The 21,032-nt window shown below is 34.2% G+C and overlaps 1 protein-coding gene across 1 annotated transcript; it reads left to right on the forward strand.

Annotated features, from left to right (window-relative positions):
* The first annotated feature begins 2,303 nt into the window (after nucleotides 1–2,303).
* Nucleotides 2,304–9,584, forward strand: LOC131152188 (peroxisomal membrane protein PMP22). The gene is made up of 7 exons (XM_058103904.1): nucleotides 2,304–2,660; nucleotides 2,748–2,846; nucleotides 3,011–3,112; nucleotides 3,273–3,348; nucleotides 7,914–7,984; nucleotides 8,094–8,179; nucleotides 9,213–9,584. The coding sequence occupies exons 1-7, from the start codon at nucleotides 2,589–2,591 to the stop codon at nucleotides 9,265–9,267; spliced, it is 561 nt and encodes a 186-aa protein (XP_057959887.1). The 5' UTR covers nucleotides 2,304–2,588; the 3' UTR covers nucleotides 9,268–9,584.
* Nucleotides 9,585–21,032: the final 11,448 nt, after the last annotated feature.

Below are 21,032 nucleotides of genomic sequence, written 5' to 3' on the forward strand. Positions count from 1 at the left end.
CATCATAAACAATCATAAGATTACCATCAGATGCAACTAAAGTTGTGTCTTCATGTTTTTTTTCAAAATTTTTCTCTTTGTTTTGCTCATTGAATTTCAATTTTTTACATTCCCGCTTCATATGCCCCTTTTTATGACAATAGTGGCACTCAATATATTTTTTTGAAACTGAGCTAGATCGGCCTCTTGATTTATCATTGCGGTAAGAATATCTGCTTTTGCTTCTGCCTCTCCCCCGATTTTTTGTCACAAGTGCCTCTAAATGAGAAGAGCTAATTGATTTTATTCTAATTTCTTCATTCAACAAGTAGCTAGTTACTTGGTTCATAGTAACAATTTCATTGGGAGCCGAATTACTAACTGTAACGACCAAAGTTTCCCAACTTCCCGGCAAAGAGCTAAAAAGCATTAGGACCTACAATTCATTATCAAAAACTATTTTCATAGTAACAAGTTGATTGATAATATTTTTCATTTCATTCAAATGTTCGTTAATAAGACCACCATCTTTATATTTCAAATTCACCAATTTTTGGGAAAAAAAAAAAAGCCTTTATTTGTAGCCGACTTTCTATCATAAAGACCCTCTAATTTTTTCCACAATTCATGTGCCGAAGTTTTGATAGAAACATGATGAAAAATATTATTATCAATTTATTGTCGGATGACACGAACGGTTTTTCTATTAAGCCTATTCCACTCATCATTACTCATGTCTTTAGCCTTTCAGCTATCACCCTTAATAGGTCAATCCAAATCTTTGCAAAATAAAAGATCTTATATTTTTGTTTTCCAAGTTACCCAATTGCTTCCATTGAAACTAATCATACGACTAATATTACCATCCATGATTTACACAAATTTAATGCGTACAAATAACACATCTCTGATACCACTTGTTGGGAAAAATATTACATATGAACTAATTCACACAAGTAAATTAATGGTATAATGCAAATAATAAATAAAAATGAGATACAAAATATTAAAGGAGGCTTTTCCAAGATATGGGCCCCACAAAAAGGGAAACCCAACATGAAATTATAAGAATGGAAAATTTTTTTTGTACAATTAAATAAGTAATATATTCATTGTAATAGCCATACAATTTAAGCAATATATTTACCGGACTGTTTTAAAGAAGGAATCACATTCAACAAATGAGTGAATTGATGTGCAGATTGATCATATACTTTTTTTTTGTATACCATCCTAAATTGACCGATTTTTTCAAAGTGCAAACTATTATTTCATATGTGGTAATAATATTTTTAGTAATTTATTTTGAAAAATCATCAAATTAATGAATTAAGCAATTAGTTATCGAAATATAATAAGAGATCACAAAAAAAAATTACATCTAAACTTTAATTTTTATGTTTTAAATTATAAATTTATAATAATATTTTGTTGATAAAAAAGAGAAGTAATTTAAAAAGTTGAATAATCAAATACTCCATGTTGATATCCCTTTATTGTACTGAATGTACAACTATTAAAGGAGTATGCAAATGGTCGGTTTGGCCAAATTCGGTTAGTTAATTGAATTAATTCAAATTTTTGGTTAACAATAATCTCTAACTGAACCGATCGAATTAGGTATTGTAACCAAACCATATCCGACCGAACCAACTTTTCGAATAATTTAGTTAACCGAATTTGACTGAAATAATTTAAAATTAATTACAAAAATAAAATATGATTGCAAATTTTAAAATTAATTATAAAATTAATATTTACCTTTTCTTTTAATTATAAGAGTTGAATTAGGAGAATGTATAACCGAATCAAACCTCTATATTAACCGAACCGAACCGACCGAACTCTGTCGATTAATTTGGTTAAACCCAAAACTATTATATATTACCTTTTTGGAACTTGAAATAGACAGGTCATGCTTGTCAAACTAAAAGTTAAAAGATTAAAATAGGAGTAAAAAAGAGTCAATATTCAATGATTGACCCATGGCACTTATCCACTTAAATCGAGTGTTGGTTTAAGTTGTATTGGTTATTATAATTAGATTAACTTGAATCAAAATTTTTAATGAGTTAAGCAGATTTTGATTGGATGTCGAACAAGGTATTTGTTTATTAATGGGTATTTAAAAAAAAAATGAGTTCATATTTGTTAAAATGATAAAGAAAAAAAATAGCCAAAATAAGTGATGATTTTAAAATTTTAGCTCATATTTATTAAAATAATAAATAGAAAAATAATGGATATGTTTATAATTGAGGTGGGTTTGGATTTATGTTTTGTATATCCATTTATAAGCGAGAAAGCAAAGCTATTATTTTCGTAATTAAAATATATAATTAAAAACTCTTTCACTTTCCTTGATTGATAGCACGATAAGCATGACTATACAGCATAGAAAATTTTAAAGTTTTCCAACTCGCTGATGAGGTTAGGGAAGAAGGAAGTCGGGACTTAGTCGTCCCCACTGTCCAAAGCCTCACCTGCACGCTCCAAAACAGCTTCTTGCTTTTCATGTTTTTTGTGTTCTCTCACCATTGAAATCCCCAACACCTACCATTAGTATTACTCCCTACAGAGAGAGAGAGAGAGAGAGAGAGAGAGAGAGAATGTCTGAGGTGGTCAAAGAAGCATGGAGAAGCTATCTGCTACAGCTGCAACTTCACCCTCTCAGAACCAAGGTATTCTTTTCCACATTACAATTTCAAGATTACCCAGAGTTTTTGTATGAGCGATCATGGTGTTTAATATGCAATACTCGATCTTAGGCTATTACGGCTGGGGTTTTGGCTGGATGTAGTGATGCAATAGCCCAGAAGATTTCTGGAATCAAAAGGCTTCAAGTTAGGAGATTACTTCTTCTCGTGGTACATTTCTTTTACTGTCTTATTCATGTTTGATGATTTTGTTTTTTCATCATTTTCTTGCGTGGGATGCTTAATAGGTGCATATATCTTGGTGGGGGTTTTGGAAATTTTGGTTTTGCTTTTGTGTTATGATGTTGGATTTTAAGATTCGACTTGCTCTGCAGCTGTATGGTTTGTTGTATTCAGGGCCTTTTGGGCATTTTCTCCACAAGCTGATGGATATTTTATTCAAGGGGAAGAAGGGAAACAAAACTACTGCAAAGAAGGTACATCCCTAAATATGAATTTAAATTTGCTGATGTGTTTTTGTTTTTGGTCATTCATGCATCTTTGAAAGTTGAAACATGGGTTTTCAGTATCATCATATGGGTCACGATCACATCTTTCATCTTGAACGTATTGATGTATGCAGTTCTTTCTTTTTAGGTTCTGTTGGAACAATTAACTTCCTCTCCTTGGAACAACATGTTTTTCATGATGTACTATGGCTTGGTGGTAGAAGGTATGACAAATAATATTAAGTGCCCTCTTGGGACAGGTTTTAATTCAAGAAATGCTCTCTATTAGTTTTTTATGTGTTGAACCCAAACTGCATGGAGCCATCTTTTGTTATTTAACATTTCTCGATTAGTGATTGAGGATTTTTTTCACAATAAAGATCAGTTCTTCCCTTTTCTACCTGGAATATTGTCATTCTTTTTACTTATTCCCCGCTTCAGATTTCTAGTTGTTTATTGATAATGATGAGCAGCTACCTTGGTTAATTTAGAATGCTGATCTTGGTATTAGTTTTCTGTATAGTCTAGTTTATAGGAGAAAGATTTACATGCCCCTGGGGTTCAATGCCCTCTCTACTAAAACTGTGCCACGACCCTGCACAGGCTTGTGTGGATTGCATATATGACACAGTTTTAGTGAAGGGGGCATGGTACCTCTAGGGCACCAAATTTTTTTCAATTTCTATAGGTTCCTAATACGTCTGATCTGGCCCATCTGGGCCATGTAATTCAGAACATTTGCTCAAAGTCCATGTGACATGGGAGTGGTCCTGAACACAAAATTTGGATTGACATAGTATTTCATCAGCTTTCAGCCCATATGTTGGGGGGGGGGGGGGATATTGTTCTTTTATTTTAGGTTTTATGCATCTGTGGGGCCCATTTGTGATATATTGGAGGACCGGCATCTTATAGTGTCAACTGTCCTGTAGATAGCTAAATCATCTGGAACACATTGGTTTATAGTGTGCTAATTGCCTTTGTTGTAAAAAATAAGGGCGGCCTCTCCCAACAATGCACAGCAGAATGAATATTATATAAAGGATCATACATGCATACTTGCAACAAACAAAATATTGATAAATAAAAAACATTCCACAACCATAGCAATATAAAAAGAGTAATAATAAAGACAACGGCACTAGGAATTACATGGTTTGGCAAAGCCTACATCCATGGGAGCAATCGGTAAGAGATTCACTATGAAAATCAAAGTCTCACAAAACAATGATCTTCTCTCCTTCTCTCACCCTCTTTTACTCTCTTATTTTTTGTAATATGCGCAAAATGACATGTATAACAACCCTTCGGAGGTTTCCCTCTGAATACCCAACCACTCCAACGTTCAAATTCAAAATTTAAATTCTTTCTCGCAGCCTAGAGACCACTCGTTGACGAGCAAAGGGCACTTGTCGACGAGTCAGAGAAGGCCACTCGTCGATGAGTCTTTGCTGCTGCCCTGCACCAAGACCACATCCATATATTTTTCCTTTTGTTTATAAACTCTCGAAGTATAAGAGTCACACCATAAATAACAATTTTCACCTTGGCGATTATACGCCCCTTAGGAGAACCAAAAAAAAAAAAAAAACATATCTGACTACTTCACCTTGAATTCTGAACATTCGGTTGGGACCGTCCCCCTTCTAGTACTTGGAGACATGCACCAAGTCCAAGCAACGCCACTTAAACTTGCTAATGGCAGCTTCAGCTTCTACCATCAACTTCGATACAGTTGTAGATACAACACTCGAAGACTTCCCCCTAGGCTTCCAATAAGACCATCCCACAACAGTAAACACAAAAGCTGCTGCAAGCCTTATATTACCAAAGCCCCCTACATAGTCTTCAACAAAATTAACAACTAACGGTCCACTCTGTTGCCTACTGAAATACCCCATTGTACAATCATGGAAGACCTTTGACATATCTCGTACATCACAGCCCGTCCTTGGGTACTGAGCGGTAGACATTCGATATAGATTCTCCACAGAACTCCCCCGAGACAGCAAACAAAAGTCTCACTACAATTTCGTCCATAAAGCCACCCTAAGATAACATCAATCTCCTTGTAGCTCTATCCACAAAGCCACGCTGAGATAACACCAATCTCCTTGTAGCCCTATCTACAAAACCACCCTGAGATAACACCAATCTCCTTGCAGTTTTGTTCAAGCGAATTAGCAAACCAAGACCCATTTTGGCCGTACCCAACACATTCATGTCAAAACCTTCCAACAGAGTTTCCAACTGATTAGCCTTAGTCAAAGTTTTTTCAGCCAATAACATGTCATTCACACACAACAGATACATCACTCCACGACATCCTATCACCCTCTTCCACACTGGAAGCCTCACCAATTCACACACTTGAGTAGTGGCCTGATAGTACACATGAGTCCACCGTGATCCTGTTGGTTTCCTAAGCTAAAAACTCCCTACAATATGAATAACGTCATCTCTGCCCTGAGTCTATTGCTCCACTTGCATCACATGCCCATTCAAATCGTGATACTGCTGACCCGAGATAGAACTCCCCACATTTCTGCCCTGAGTTCCTAACTCGACTTGAATAACATGATTGCTGCTACTGCAGTTTTCTAGCATTTGTTTCTCTTCCTTTACCTGAGTAGGTTGTCCCATCACCAAAATTCATGTCCTCGATCACCTCTTTGTTTGTCATAGGATCACCTAACTTGCACCCACCTTTCTTATAACTCAGAAAGATGTACTGTACGGACACAACACTAAGCCTAGATCCTCCATCACTAAAATAGTGCACCACTGGACATCCACTCACAACCGAGTAGTCTACCACAAAACCTGACCACCATTTACCTGTAACTTTCCCATCTAGCGATACTCTTGGTGATCGATCACACGAGAAATGTGTCATACTCACTAACTTCACCAAAAAGTACCCTGCAAGGCTTGCATATAACCTGCCCTACTCACAAAAACTTCTTGAACAAAACCAACATACTCAGCCCCAATGTTTGACTTGAGAATCTCTCTCCCGGCCTAGTTCTCCACCTCAGCCACTGCATGAAGTACACTAAGACCCTTCATGATAATACCACGAAAAAACATATGTCTATCCCCTGATGCTATCATCATTGGTTCTCAAACATCTGAATACATGTAGTCACCCATATGCTCTAACCGCATATGCATCAAGAAACCCGACTCAGACTCAACAGTTGCAATTCCACCTACAACTGTAACATCCCGTAGTGTAAAGATATTTCCCGCTACTTTATCCCCTTTCATCACTATCAAGTTACCGCACATTTTCATTTCTTCACAGACTCGTAACAATATCCATTACGGTCTAAAATTTCCAATGAAAATATCATTCTTCCTTAGACCCAATTCATACTTTACATCACATACAATACCATCATACATTTTGATTTTGACATTTCCAATAACAAATATTTTGCATGAAATATCATTTTCCATCAAAATACAACCAGTATAAACTCACCTGTCGGTGTCAAACCATTTTCTAGGATAAAAGCATTTGGTGACTAAGATTCAAGAATCACCCGTGAGGCACTCCAAACCAGATGAAACATGTAGCATATCTCCAACACTACATTCTGAGTCTTTCTCCACTACACTTGCAGATTTTGACGAACCCTTAAACATATATCGACATTCCCATTTTTACCGAACAAATGCCAGAGAATTCCCATCCATGACGTGATACACATGTCCTTAGCCAAACAAAGACGAATGATTGCTCCCAATTCATTCCAAGTCATTGCATCCATGCTATCCGGTTGAAATTCTATATAAACCTTCACCATGCCTTGTTACAACACGAGATCCTTACATTCGGAGGCCATACAACACGCTTTGATACCAATTGTTGTGAAAAATAAGGGCAGCCTCTCCTAACAATGCGCAGCGGAATGAACATTGTATAAAGGATCACACATACATACTTGCAACAAACAAAATGGTGATAAACAGAAAACATTCCACAACCATAGCAATATAAAGAGAGTAATAATAAAGGCAACAACACCAGGAATTACGTGGTTCGGCAAAGCCTACATCTATGGGAGCAATCGGCAAGAGATTCACTATGAAAATCAAAGTCTCACAATACAATAATCTTCTCTCCTTCTCTTACCCTCTCTTACTCTCTTATTTTTTGAAATATGCCCAGAATGACATTTATAACAACCCCTCGGAGGTTTCCCTCCGAAAATACCCAACCACTCCAACGTTCAAATTCAAAATTTAAATTCTTTCTCGCAGCCCAGTGACCACTCGTCGACGAGGGCAGGGCACTCGTCGACGAGCTAGAGAAGGCCACTCGTCGATGAGTCTTTGAACTCTGAGATTTCCTGGCTCTTGGTATCTCCTCATCGACGAGTCTTTGCTGCTACCCTGCACCAAGACCACATCCATATGTTTTTCCCTTTGTTTATAAACTCCGGAAGTATAAGAGCCACACCATAAACAACAGCCTCTTTAGTGTATTAGTTTCATTTGGATTCTTTGAATAATTCCTAAAATTTTGGTACTGGGAAGTGAAAAATGGTAGTTTTACCATCTCCAACCCATGCTTATTATGGTAGTCCCTCATACAAGTTTTACACCAGAAGAAATAATATAAATTTTTTGCTCATTTTAATGTTTTGAGTGAAATGGTTTATGCTGTGGAATGTCGAGAAGAAGAAACGCAAAGTAGAACTCTAAATGAGCATATGCATAACCTTGATTTAAACTTTATAATATGTCTTTCAGAGAATAAATCTACTATCTGGCACTGCAGGAAGATCGTGGTGGTTTGCCAAGAGTAAAGTTCGAAAGGACTACCCTTCCGTGCAGTTGACCGCGTGGAGGGTATAAAAATATAAACACTCTTTTCTTACACAACAGAGTAGGAAATTTACGAGTGGTATTTTGAAGTTGCAATGCGCAATGCTGAACTTATTATGTTGTTTGCTTGCAGTTTTGGCCTATTGTTAATTGGGTGAACTATCAGTACATGCCTCTGCAGTTTCGCGTTCTGTTCCATAGCTTTGTTGCATCATGCTGGTGTGCACCTATTCCCTACTCTAATCCCTTCTCATTATGTGCTAAGGAAGGAGCTCAAATTTTGTTTTATGTTAATAATTTCAACCATTTTTTTAGATATATTAGTTTTGGGTTCCACATTGTTGAGGGAAGAACTAAAAATGCAAAACGTACTAATTAAATTAATGTGTTATATTCCTTCTGCACTCTGATTTGCACACTCGCAAACTACAATCACCTAAGGTCATTTATTCTCACTTTTTCTTTTAATAAACAATAACTAATAGATTTTGCTTCTGGCATCATACGGTTATGATACATATAGAATTGCTATAATGCGATTTATTGTTATGAAACGGATGATTAGGAAACCTGCTCATATTTCTCATTTTTCCAAACCATCAGAAGTTTAAAGACTCTTTTTGGAAGTTATCCAGAAGGAAAATGGTCCAAAAAGCTTTCAAGTTAGGCTGTGGTTCTTCAGTTGCAATTCATCCTTACTGATAAAAAAATAAATAAATCATTTTGATAACCTAAATTTGAATTGATTAACAGATGAAATTATTACATATTACACACTTTACAGTGAACATTTATGTAATAATGAAAGGAGGATACAGTTATATAATTGAGAAGTGTGTTCTATTGAAGAATCCCAAAAAACATGCAATGTTGAGCCCTAATTTAGTCACCATTTGGAGTATCTGAGATAGTTTTTAAGTTCAATTTTTGAGTTCCTACTATGGAAGTTAGCTTTGCACTTGAGGAACTATGGCTTGGTACACCATAAATGCTGCATGATATGTTGCATGTTGCGACTTTGTAAGAGGATGTCATGGCAAGATGTTTTACATATCCTCAAAACTTCTTCTGGGTCCCCTCAAAAAAGGCACACAGTGATGGTTTAAAACAGAATTGCTTCAAAATTATATACCAACTGAATATACATGCACGTATGCAATAGATTGCCAAGCAAAAAATTTCTTCTTCTATGCATTTCATGTGATTCAATAGGAAGTAACTCATAAATTTTTCTTCTGCATGCTAATTCCAGGTCAATCTTTCTGAATCTAAAAGCAAGGTCATCGGTGGCCATTAAGAAGGCCTAAGATGGATGAAGAAGCTTCTTTGTTTCCCTCCTTGTGGCCTTTCCCAAATCATTTCAAGCTCAGAGCCCTCCTAGGTTGGCAAGGCGTCGGTTGTGCTTGTAATCTGTAGTTATCTAAATTATCTATAGGAGCTACTGGAATTTTAATCCTGCCGTTCATGCAGTATGCCATACAACATTGAAGCTAGGTGAGCAACATCCTGCCTTAAAAAAAAAATCATATTTATATTTGGTAAGCAAAACGAAGCTTGTCATATAAAATTTTGCATGATATTTCAATGAATACAAAATATTAAAAAAAAAAAATTCTAATAGCAAGATTTGGAAATAGTCATTTCTGCGTCTTTTCTATATTAGTTAAAATAAGATAACCTTATATGTTGCAATTTTCGAAGAATGGAATGGTATCATTTTTATCATTCTCACCCTATTTTATTTGGTCAGTCAATATGTAACTGCAAAGATGATGGATTATTAGCATACAGCTGTTTCTGGACAAAAGCAATTGTATGTTAATCAAGGAAGCAATTCAAAAGCATAATAAGTGACTTAAAAATTGGGGAAATAATAAACTAGAACCATTTGTTGAATCTGCTTCTGCATTTCAAAGGATTGCGATTTTCATTTATTAATTAATTAATTTGCAATGCAAATGTTCAAATGTGCTGGTGAAATTACAGTAACAGAGGATTGTGAGAAGGCTAAAAAATCCAGAGTGAGAGCAGAGATTTGTGATGAGGTTAAAATCCGGAAAAAGAGAGACCTATGGGAAAAGTGGCTAAAAGTAAGTAAGCTGACGGAGGATATGTTCCAAGATGCTCTGGGAAGGAGGGTTTGCTAGCAGGAAAAGTGATAAAATATAGAACAGTATGATATAATTTAATATTTGATTCGTAAGAATAGAATAAATTAAGCATGGAAGATAATAAAAATAATAAAAATTAAAAAAACAAAATTTTAGTTCGTTCCATTCCATTCCTCTCTAAGAAACAAATAATAAAGATATATTTGTTTTGTAAGTTTTAGGAGGTTAAGACATTTTGTTTGGTGTAAAAAAGAAATAAAAAATGCACTCATGCCTTTGCCCAATCTTATATATATATATATGAATGATAGATCAAATGTGCGATAAGCCATAATTATTAGTCTGTTAAGTCTAACACCACTTATTCTAGTCAAAGTTTGAGAAACTTTAATTTGTAAAACAAACACATCCTAAGAGAAGAAATATCCTGTTAGAAAGAGAGATTGGGAAGCAAATTCCTAACAAAAAAGAAAGGGATATTGAGTTGTAGATACCCCATGTTTTTTTATCATTATATAGCAATTATTTGCCATATAAGGTCTTTATCTAATTAGGTTTAGCCATTATTTGCCATATAAGGTCTATCTAATCGGGTTACTCGTTTTCTCTCAATTCTCTCGGCCTCATCGCATCGAATTGAAATTTCATTCATGGGGTCCTTAATGCAAATTGTATTACATTCTTGTACATCACAAGTATATTTTTAAAGGAAAATACAAATTGAAACCGATCTTCACTCTTGGGTTGCCATTATTGATGTTAGTATCACAGCCAAAGTAAATTGGGCCTATTTTTGGGCCAAATTTATTTTTTAAATTTAGTGCTAATCGGGTTTCTCGTTTTTTCTCAATTCTCTCGACCTCATCGCATCCAATTGAAATTTCATTCATGGGGTCCTTAAGGCAAATTGTATTACATTCTTGTACATTACAAGTATATTTTTAAAGGAAAATACAAATTGAAATCGATCTTCACTCTTGGGTTGCCATTATTGATGTTAGTATCATAGCCAAAGTAGATTGGGCCTATTTTTGGGCCAAATTTCTTTTTTAAATTTAGTGTCCCCCCCCCCCCCACCCCCGAACTGGGCGGCAGCGGCGAAAACATCCCTTCCTTTGGGCGTGTTGTTAAAATGATAGCCCTAGGGCTTGTTTTAATTGTTTAAAAGGTCAATTATGGGTTTGGCTATTGAAAAGTTGATCCAATTTGGGTTTAGGATAGCCCCGCGGGGGGTGGGGAAGTTGATCCAATTTAGGTTTAGGATAGCAGGGGGACCTAGTTTTAAACCCGACCTAGAAGCCTCTCATGGTTGTTCTCCATGACATGAAGTTATAATGCCAGCTTGCCTATAAATACAAGCAAAGTAAGAAGCCATGGGGAGATTGAGAAGAACGAACTTTAGGACTTTTGGGCAGAAATCATCTAAAGAGAGTGAAGAGAGAGAGAGAGCATCTGGCCAAGAAAAATTCAAAAGTTGATAAAGAAATTAAGATAATCAAAGCAAAAAAGAAGCATTCAAAGATAGAAGAAGGAAGTGGTGTAGAGTTTAAAAAGAAAAAAATCAAAAGTTTGTAGAAAGGAAATCAAGCAGAGACATTTTGAAGAAGGAGGTGAGAATGTTGAGGAATGTTGCACTTCACGGCATAAATTGAGTGTTTAGAAATGTCGCAATCTACGACATGAATCAAGAAATCAAATCACGACTGAAATCACATAAAGTGAAAAGTCAACAAATCTTGGTGTACAGATTGTTTGAATGTTTCCCAATTCTTTGTATAAATAAGGGTTGTACAAATTGAAATATAACATATATAAATTCATTCATTACTTATTATTTTTCCTCTCGCTTTTGCTCCAATTTTATCATGGTATCAGAGCAAGGTGCGGAGTTTATCCACTCCACGAAACCGCCGTTGCAATAAGGACAAACGAGAACGTTCGGCGGTGCTCCTTGAGTGCCTCAGAAAAACCAAATTCTTCGATACCAGTGGATCAATCAATGCCACCTGTAGATTCGGCGATGATTGTAGCAGCTTCGCCGTCAAAATCGTCATGCCGACCAGCCCTAGCGGCTTCCTCCGAGCCCGGACAAAGTCATCGTCGTCGTTGTGACCATCGCTGCCGACTCTCACGCATTTGGGAGCATTTTGCTCTCACCGATTACACACTGTGTTCTAGATCCTCCTTGACAGTTTGTTTTTATCTTCTTTTGTTGATGCTGCATGCAAGCCTCCTCTATATTCCCAATGAGTTCATCAGCCTGCTAGTGGTTCTATGCGCCACTCGCATTTGTCGACCATGCATTGTTAATGTCTTCCCAAAGTGAGCCCATTAATCTACAAGCATTTGGTAGGGTTCTTTAACTATTATAATATTTAATTATTATAATGTTGAAATGGGTGGACGCATTTGCTGAAATTAGGGTCATTATTTAATTACCATACTTGTGAAGTTGGGGACAACATATAAGGGGGTTTCACTTCTCATGGCTGGAAAAGCAACTAAGATGGAAAAATATGATGATCCCAATCATCACTTATGTCTCCAACAATCATATCATCCTAGACTGATTTTAGTTTCTCCCACCACTTATGGAGGACATTTATTCCACATGGAGTCATGCAATGATTCTTGCACTTCAAGCGAAGAACAAAAACTGCTTCATTGATGGAACACTATCTCCACCATAATTTGAATCCTTAGAATACTCACAATGGAGAAAATGCAACGTTATGGAAATTTCTTGGATTCGCAACTCTATTTCAAAGGAAATTTCTAGTGGCATGATCTATAGTGAAATTGCCCATGCCATATGGGATGATCTGAAAGATTGATACTTCCAAGTCAATGGCCCCTCGCCTATACAAGCTTAAACAAGATATTGTTAATCTTGTTCAAGGATCCTTATTAGTTGGTGCATATGTTGGCTTTTTTAGTCTAATCCTTGTTTTGATGCTGACAAAGCACAAGCTATTACTTATGTGTGTCTTTAGCATGTGAACAGGTCCATTATCTTAACACACACATAAGGGAATGGAAATGGAAGTCATAAGAAACGAAAAGCTCACATTTTCTGGCGTCTTCCATGGAGTCAGAAGAGCAAAAAGAAAAAGAAGACATTTAACTTTGATTGTAATTGCTTTTAATTTTTATTATTTGGACTATAATAATGCATACATCTTGTATGATATGATTTAAATGCTTAAATGACTGTAGATAGACCCTAGAGACCAACACACTTCACAAAAAATCATCTCTTAACAACTAAAATCATACAAAAAGGTTTAAATTAGTTATGGTCAAAATCGGGGTAGAAACAAGGTCGACCGACGTTGGATTTTTGGCTTAGTTAAAGAGCCTCGATTGACTAACCCCTTATGTACTAAATGACTCGGTCAACTTAACTTGCCACGTGAGACATGTGTTGTGAAGCCTTGGTCGATCGAACCCACCATGCACAAATTGGCTTGGTCGACCGAACAGGTCAGAAGACAGCATGTTGACTTCACTCGATCGACCATACTGAATTGAATACACCGTCCTTGGTTGACCGAACCATTAATCTCTGACACCCTAACTACTTGGTTGACCAAACCATGTAGTTCAACTTGAGATGGTCGACCAAAGCTATATGAATAGCCGACCACATCTTTGCCTTGGTCGACTGAACCCACGAAGGGTTCAGAATTGCCCTAATATGGTTGGCCAAACCTATAGTTCAAGTTTGCCTCAATCGATCGAACTTATAAAAGTGGTCAATCGAACCTTGCCCTTGGTTGATCGAACCTCTCGGGTTGGCTTAATTTTTAACCGCTAATCGTCATTAATTTTTCACTTAAACATTTTCAAAATGACAAGTGTGTCCCTCAATGGTCAGACTTCCTGAAAATCTATAAATACTCTCTCTATAACTCATATTAACAACTTTGATTAACTTCAAATTCTCTTTGAACCTTTGTTAATCAAAATTCCCCCAAACCAATTTTTATTGCTAAAATCATTTCTTTGGGGCAATTTTTTCAAACAAATTTCTCCAACTCTCTTTCATTCGTTTATTTCAAAAATCATTTTGAAGAGAGTATTTTTATTTGGACACTTATTTTATTATCTCACATGCATATACTCTCACTTAGTAGTTATTTTTGAAAATTATTTTTGAGAGTATTACTTGGGTTTCTCCTGATTATTTTCATGATAAATATTATTGGGAGAAATTATTTATTACACAAACATTATCTTGAACTTAAATTCCAGATTCTCCATATACTTTTATTTACGAAAATATTTGTTGGAGAACATATTTCTCATTTATATATATTCATATAAATATTTCTTATTTGGACACATATATATTATTTGTGCAAAATTTATTGGAAGAACAAAACCCTAGGTTCTCCTATATTTTTAATGAAATATATTTTTAGAGAAAATTTCTTATTAAGGTTTAAATCTATTTAAGCACCATTTGTCTACTAAGCATATTTTATACCATATTGGAGTGCATGTTTTTAAGCTTTAATGTTGTACATCCTTGCTTATTTGTAGAAGCCTTTTTATATGTACAAAATATTTTTAATGTACCGGTTGGGTTCAGCCCGTAAATTGAACTAAGGAGTTTCAGCCCCGTAAGTGAAACCGGTTTGGTTCAACCTAAAAATTGAATTGGGGTGTCTCCGCGCCCCGTAAGGGAGACCAGTTGGGTTCAGCCTAGTGATTGAGCTGGAGTTTACCTCATCCCGTAAGGAGAGGTTGTAACGACTTCTGTTTCATTCGTTTAAGTGAGCAGGAATAGTGTAATCCTTGGGGGGTGCCCAAGGCGAAGAAGTAGGCTGGTTTGGCCGAACCTCGATAACAAATATCATATATCTTTATCCTCATCTCATTTATTTTCTGCACCTTTATTTCCATATGTGTATACCTAATCATTTACAGTTATAATTATTTGCAAGCACATATTTGAATTAAATGAGATATGTTGCATGTGTATGTATAGACTCATGGTTTAATCACTTTACATATACGCTTTAATTAAAATGAGATATGATGTCGTTTCAGTATGCTAATATTCAATGTCATATTGGTTTTAAATATTAACATACTTGATTCTTTGGGGGAATTGTGAATGCTTAGACAAACCCTAGGTTGTGTAATACCGGCAGCGATTTGGATTGAACCGAGGAGAAAATTTTAATACCCAATTCACCCTCCTCCCCCACCCCCCTCTTGGGGATACACCAATTTCAACAGCATATTTTCCCAAATTGAAGAGTTTGTGGGATGAGTTATGCACAATTCAAGGAATATCTACCTACACCTGTGGAGCATGCAAGGAGACTCTTAAACAACAAGAAATAGATCATGTCTTGAAGTTTTTAATGGGTCTCAACGATTCCCACACTGCAATTCGTGGGCGGATACTTCTAATTGATCCACTTCCTACTTTCAACAGCACCCATGCCCTTGTGCTTCAATAAGAACACAATCACAACATCTTGTCTCCACCATCCATTGATGGCATTGCTCTAGCTACCACCAACTATCTGCCACGAAAGGAAGGATGCCCCGGTCCACCCAAGAAGTCTTTCAAATGTACTCACTATGGCAAACAGGGTCATACTGTAGATCGATGCTACCATATCCATGACTTCCCTCCAGGGTCTCGTAATTCTAAACCCAATTAGGGTCCCATGCATAGTGCTCATTAGGTTTCTTCATATCCATCTACCAATAGTTTTCCTTTCACCCCTGAATAGTGTCGGTAGCTTCTGGCCATTCTCAACAACTCTGCTCCCTCACAACCCATGGCACACCAAGTGGGTAGTGTTGAATCGCCATTGTCAGGTAAATCTTATAATGATTTATTATGAATTCTTGACAGTGGCACAACTAATCATATGGTTTACTCACCTACTACTCTCACATAATCTATCCTAGTACATGATCATACTGTTCAATTACCGAATGGATCTCATGCCACTATCACTCATATTGGATCATTTCATTTATCTTCTAATCTTATTTTGGACAATGTCCGTTGTGTCCCGACTTTTCATTTCAACTTAATTTCTGTCCGTATATTATGCAAAATCTATCATTGTCTCATTATTTTTTCTTCTGATTTTTGTTTCATTCAAGACTTACGCTTGATAAAGATGATTGGGATGGGAACTGAGCGGGATGGCTTATACTAATTCACCAACACCAGGAATGCTCATTACCAAGTGGCTACATCCACATCCACATCCACTTCCCAACTTTGACACCATCATTTAGGTCATCTGTCAAATAAAAATTTATCTTTTCTTTCCAATAAATTTCTAGAAATTTGTAGTTCCAATTCGGATCCATGTTTAATTTGTCCATTGGAAAAACAAACTCGTGCACTTTTTCCATCTAGTTCCATTTCTTCTCTTAAACCTTTTCCTTTTGACTTGTTGCATGTTGACATTTGGGGGAGTCATCATGTCCCTTCTACTAGTTGTGCACACTATTTTCCCACCATTGTTGATGACTATACCTGCTATACCTAGGTTTACTTAATGTGCCACAAATCTGACATACGCCCTATTTTGCTATCCTTTATCCACCTTATCGAAAATCAATTTTCCACCACCATAAAAATCATTCAAAGTGATAATGGGCCTAAGTTTGACATGCCTTCATTTTATGCTCCCAAAGGCATTATATTTCAAACCAGTTACATCAACACTCCCAAAAAAAAAATGGAGTAGTTGAACACAAACATCGTCACCTTCTTAATGTTGCCCATGCATTAATTTTTCAAGCACATATACCTAAACACTTTTGGGGGGATGTCATTCTTACCGCAACTTATCTTATTAACCGAACTTCTTCCCCTATTTTAGGTGGTTTGTCTCTTTATTAAAGATTGTACAATATCAAACCTGCATATAGCCATTTGCGAGTCTTTGGGTGTCTATGCTTTGCTTCCACTCACTCGCAAAATCCATCTAAATTTGATCTCAGAGCGACTCGATATACTTTCCTTGGTTATCCATATGGCCAAAAAGGCTACCAACTTTATAACCTTGCAACACATAATATCTTTGTGTCTTGAGATGTTCTCTTTCGTGAAGATTCCTTCCCTTTTGCTTCATCTACTCCCAAACCCATGGAACCAATCTTACCTTATCTTATTTCTTCTTTTGACATCACTGAAGTTCCACCTTCATCACCATCTTCACCACCAACCTCTCCTTCATCCCCATCTAATATTTTATTCTCTTCTCCACCTCCCCGACGATCTAGTCATACTTAGCCAAGAACATACTTGTAAGATTTTCATGTGGAACAGGTTTTACCATCTTGGCCTGCTCAATCATCTAACACTACAATGGTTCGTCCGTCAGGTAATGTGATGACCTAAAAATATATATATATACAATTAAAGCATAATAATAATAATAATAATAATAATAATAATAATAATAATAATAATAATAATAATAATAATAATAATAATAAAAATGGTGTCATTAAGTTAATATCAATACATAAGTGCTTTTTTGTAGGATCCTTGATTCCATGTTTAATGCCTAAGAAAGACTTTGTCTTAGCAAGTGCTTAGAGACCATTGTGGCTCAATTGCTCCCTAGAAGTCGGCCTGATCAAAATGGAATTTCATAAGATAAACAGGATAGACACTGTTTGTACATGTAAATAAATACATATACATAAAATAATGTTTTGACAGATATAATTTGTAAAAATACATGATATAATAATAATAATAATAATAATAATAATAATAATAATAATAATATAGGTATCATATGCGGGGCCCACAAGACTGTGTGGGGCCTACATGAGTCTCGAAGTCGTGTGGGATCCACATGAGTCCCGAAATTGTGTAGGGCTCATAAAATCGTGTGAGGAATATTGGAGTTACATAGGACCCACTTGGGTCTCAAAGTTGTGTGGGGCCCACATGAGTTTTCAAAATTCAAACTTAATTCTTTAAAAAAAAAAAAAACTAAAACATACTTTAAAAATAATAACAATGATAATAATGATTTTAAAAAAAATAAAAAATAAAAAATAAAAAATAATTAATTAATTAATTAAAAATTAATCAAATGGAAGTGTCGACAAGCACTCAAATTTCTCCCACATGATCCCTGTCCCCATCCCATACTTAGTTCATACTTAACACATCCATGCTCATTCCTTAATTTTAAAAAATTATAATTTCACCCCTCTCCCCACACTTTTACAAATTTAATTTTCTTCTCCAAAATTTCCTTATAAATATGAAGCTCTCAACATTCATTTTTCACAAAAAAAAAAATTTCAAAGGAAGAGAATGATTAGTGAGTGAAAGAATTAGTGGTGGAGAGAATTTTTGTTATAATTAAAATTCTCACTCACACACTCTTTCCGATCTCATTTTTTAAAGATATTCATTGTAATCGTAGCACAAGGTTAAGTAAGAGGTAAGTAAATTTGATTATGTTAGATTTTTATTTAAAATTTATACTCAAGTTTATTTGTAAGTAAATTTTGATTATACTAGTTATTTTCATAAAATTCTCCTAAATTTATTTTTACGCATGTTTAATTATACCAGTTTTATCTTTAATATACTTGCGTTTATTTTTGAATCAAGAAATGTTCTAAACCCCTCGGGTATTTTATAGCATAAATTTTAATTCAAAAAAATATTTTTAACATGAAAATTGTGTGGCATGAACTTATTTTTACGTTACATATTTCACGAAAATACGAGTAAAAATGAGATTTTCATGATATTATTATAATTTTATAATAAAATATTTTCAAAATCCCTTATGGCACAGATAATACAGAAAATTACGAATACTCGGTACCGTAACTTAAAGTTTAAACGGATCAGAGTGCACTCACGCTATTTGTAGAATGGTTTTATATGGTAGTGAATTTCTCCTGAGTGCACACCTGGGTCGAACCAGTGTTTAATAGGGAAAATCTTACTCAATGATGATGTACGTTGATTTATTTTGGCCGGCTAGCTAGTTAAATCTAGTTTTCGGACCGCATAACCCAGTTTTAAGGGTAAACATGACTTACGATTAATAGGTTTAAGTTTTTACAGTACGTGTATATATATATAATTACATATACAAAGCTGTTGATGAATTGAAAGAAAATGATATGTTTATGTGAATGAGAGCGTTTTTGTGCATAGATAATAATTTAATAAGGAAAAGTATATATATATACATGATTGAGTATTATAGTTATAGTTTTAAAAGTTAAAAAGTTCAGTTTAACAGTTATAGTATATGATTATAAAATTTTACTGTTATAGATGATAATAAAAGTTTTATACAGAAATTTTTAAATTTACATTTATTTTTAAAGCAGTTTTGAAGTTATAGTATTAAATATTATTTTACGAAATTAAAATATTATGAAGGCTCATTTTGGCCACACACTAATAATAATTTTATTTACTCATTGAGCGTCGTTTCACCTCAATCATTATTTTATATTTCAGATCATTTTGAAGTGTGCACCAGAAATCTGACGTAACAAGTGCATGGGCGGGGATAAAAAGAGCAGAGTAGAATAAAAATTTTGCATAATACAATTTAAAATATATTTGTATATTTTAGAATTTTAGAAATTTACATTTTAATAGTTGAGACATGTATTTATAATAAAACTAATTAATATTCTGGTAATAAAAATAATTTATATTTATTTGCGTCCATTGAAAAATTTATATGTAAGAACCTGCTCGAGTTCGGGTCCTTACAATTAGTATCAGAGAATATGATATAAGTTCTGCATACTCTAGCATATAGATTTTATCAGAACTTAGGCATAAAACATGATTTGGATAGGATTTGATAGTTTATAATATTTCTTTTAGTTTGTTATATTATTATACGTTAATAATAGATTTATGATTTTAAAATAACATTTGATCATTATTTAAAAATGGATTATAAAGATAGTAACATTGGAGGAAATGATATTAATGTGAAAGCTCCTGTAACAATCTTATATTCTCTTAAAAAAATACTAGTATTATTGAAGACACGTTAATTAATTTAAATATGTTATTTATGTTTGTAATAACGCATACTCGTATTGATGACTCATAATTAATTGCTAGATTAGATGCATTTATAATTTAAAATTTTCATATATAAATATATAAATATAATAATATAATAATATCCAAGATTTATATATTTTATCTATTATTATCTTCACTAAAAAAAATAAGAAGTAGCACATTAGACCCTACTGGGTTTGGAGGTGTTACACATACAAATAGATATGAGCAAACGGTTTACTCTGAAATCTGGATTTATTCAAAATTCCTTTGCATGTACAAGTTAGATATAAATACGCATTTTTACATTGCATATTCAGTTCTCAACAAAACATTTAAGTTTAATTTAGGAATATATATTTTGACAAAATCTTTAATTTTAATTTTGTATTAGTTTATAAGGAATTAAATACAATTTAAATGTTACTATATTATATTTAAATTAAAAAAAAATCTCTTAGTATGTGTAAGTTAAATATAAAAATATATATATATATATATATATATATATATATATATATATTCATTGCATATTCAATTCCTATCAAGTATCCAAGTTCGATTTAGGAGTACAAATTTTGACGGAATCTTTAATTTTAATTTTATATAAATTTATAAAAATTAATACAACTTAAATTTTACTATATTATATAAATTAAAAAAAAAACTTTATATAGTAAAAATTCCATTAATGAAAGTAATATAAAAATTAACTAATCTTCTTCAAATAACTAACCAATGTCAAATCATCGATCGGTCAAACATACCCAACATATAATAATAATAATAATAATAATAATAATAATAATGGAATATAAAATATATATATATATATATATATATATATATATATATATATATATATATATATAAAGGGGCATTCTCGCAGTAAATAAAA

Source organism: Malania oleifera, chromosome 3 (assembly GCF_029873635.1).
Source record: "Malania oleifera isolate guangnan ecotype guangnan chromosome 3, ASM2987363v1, whole genome shotgun sequence".
Classification (NCBI taxonomy): domain Eukaryota; kingdom Viridiplantae; phylum Streptophyta; class Magnoliopsida; order Santalales; family Ximeniaceae; genus Malania; species Malania oleifera.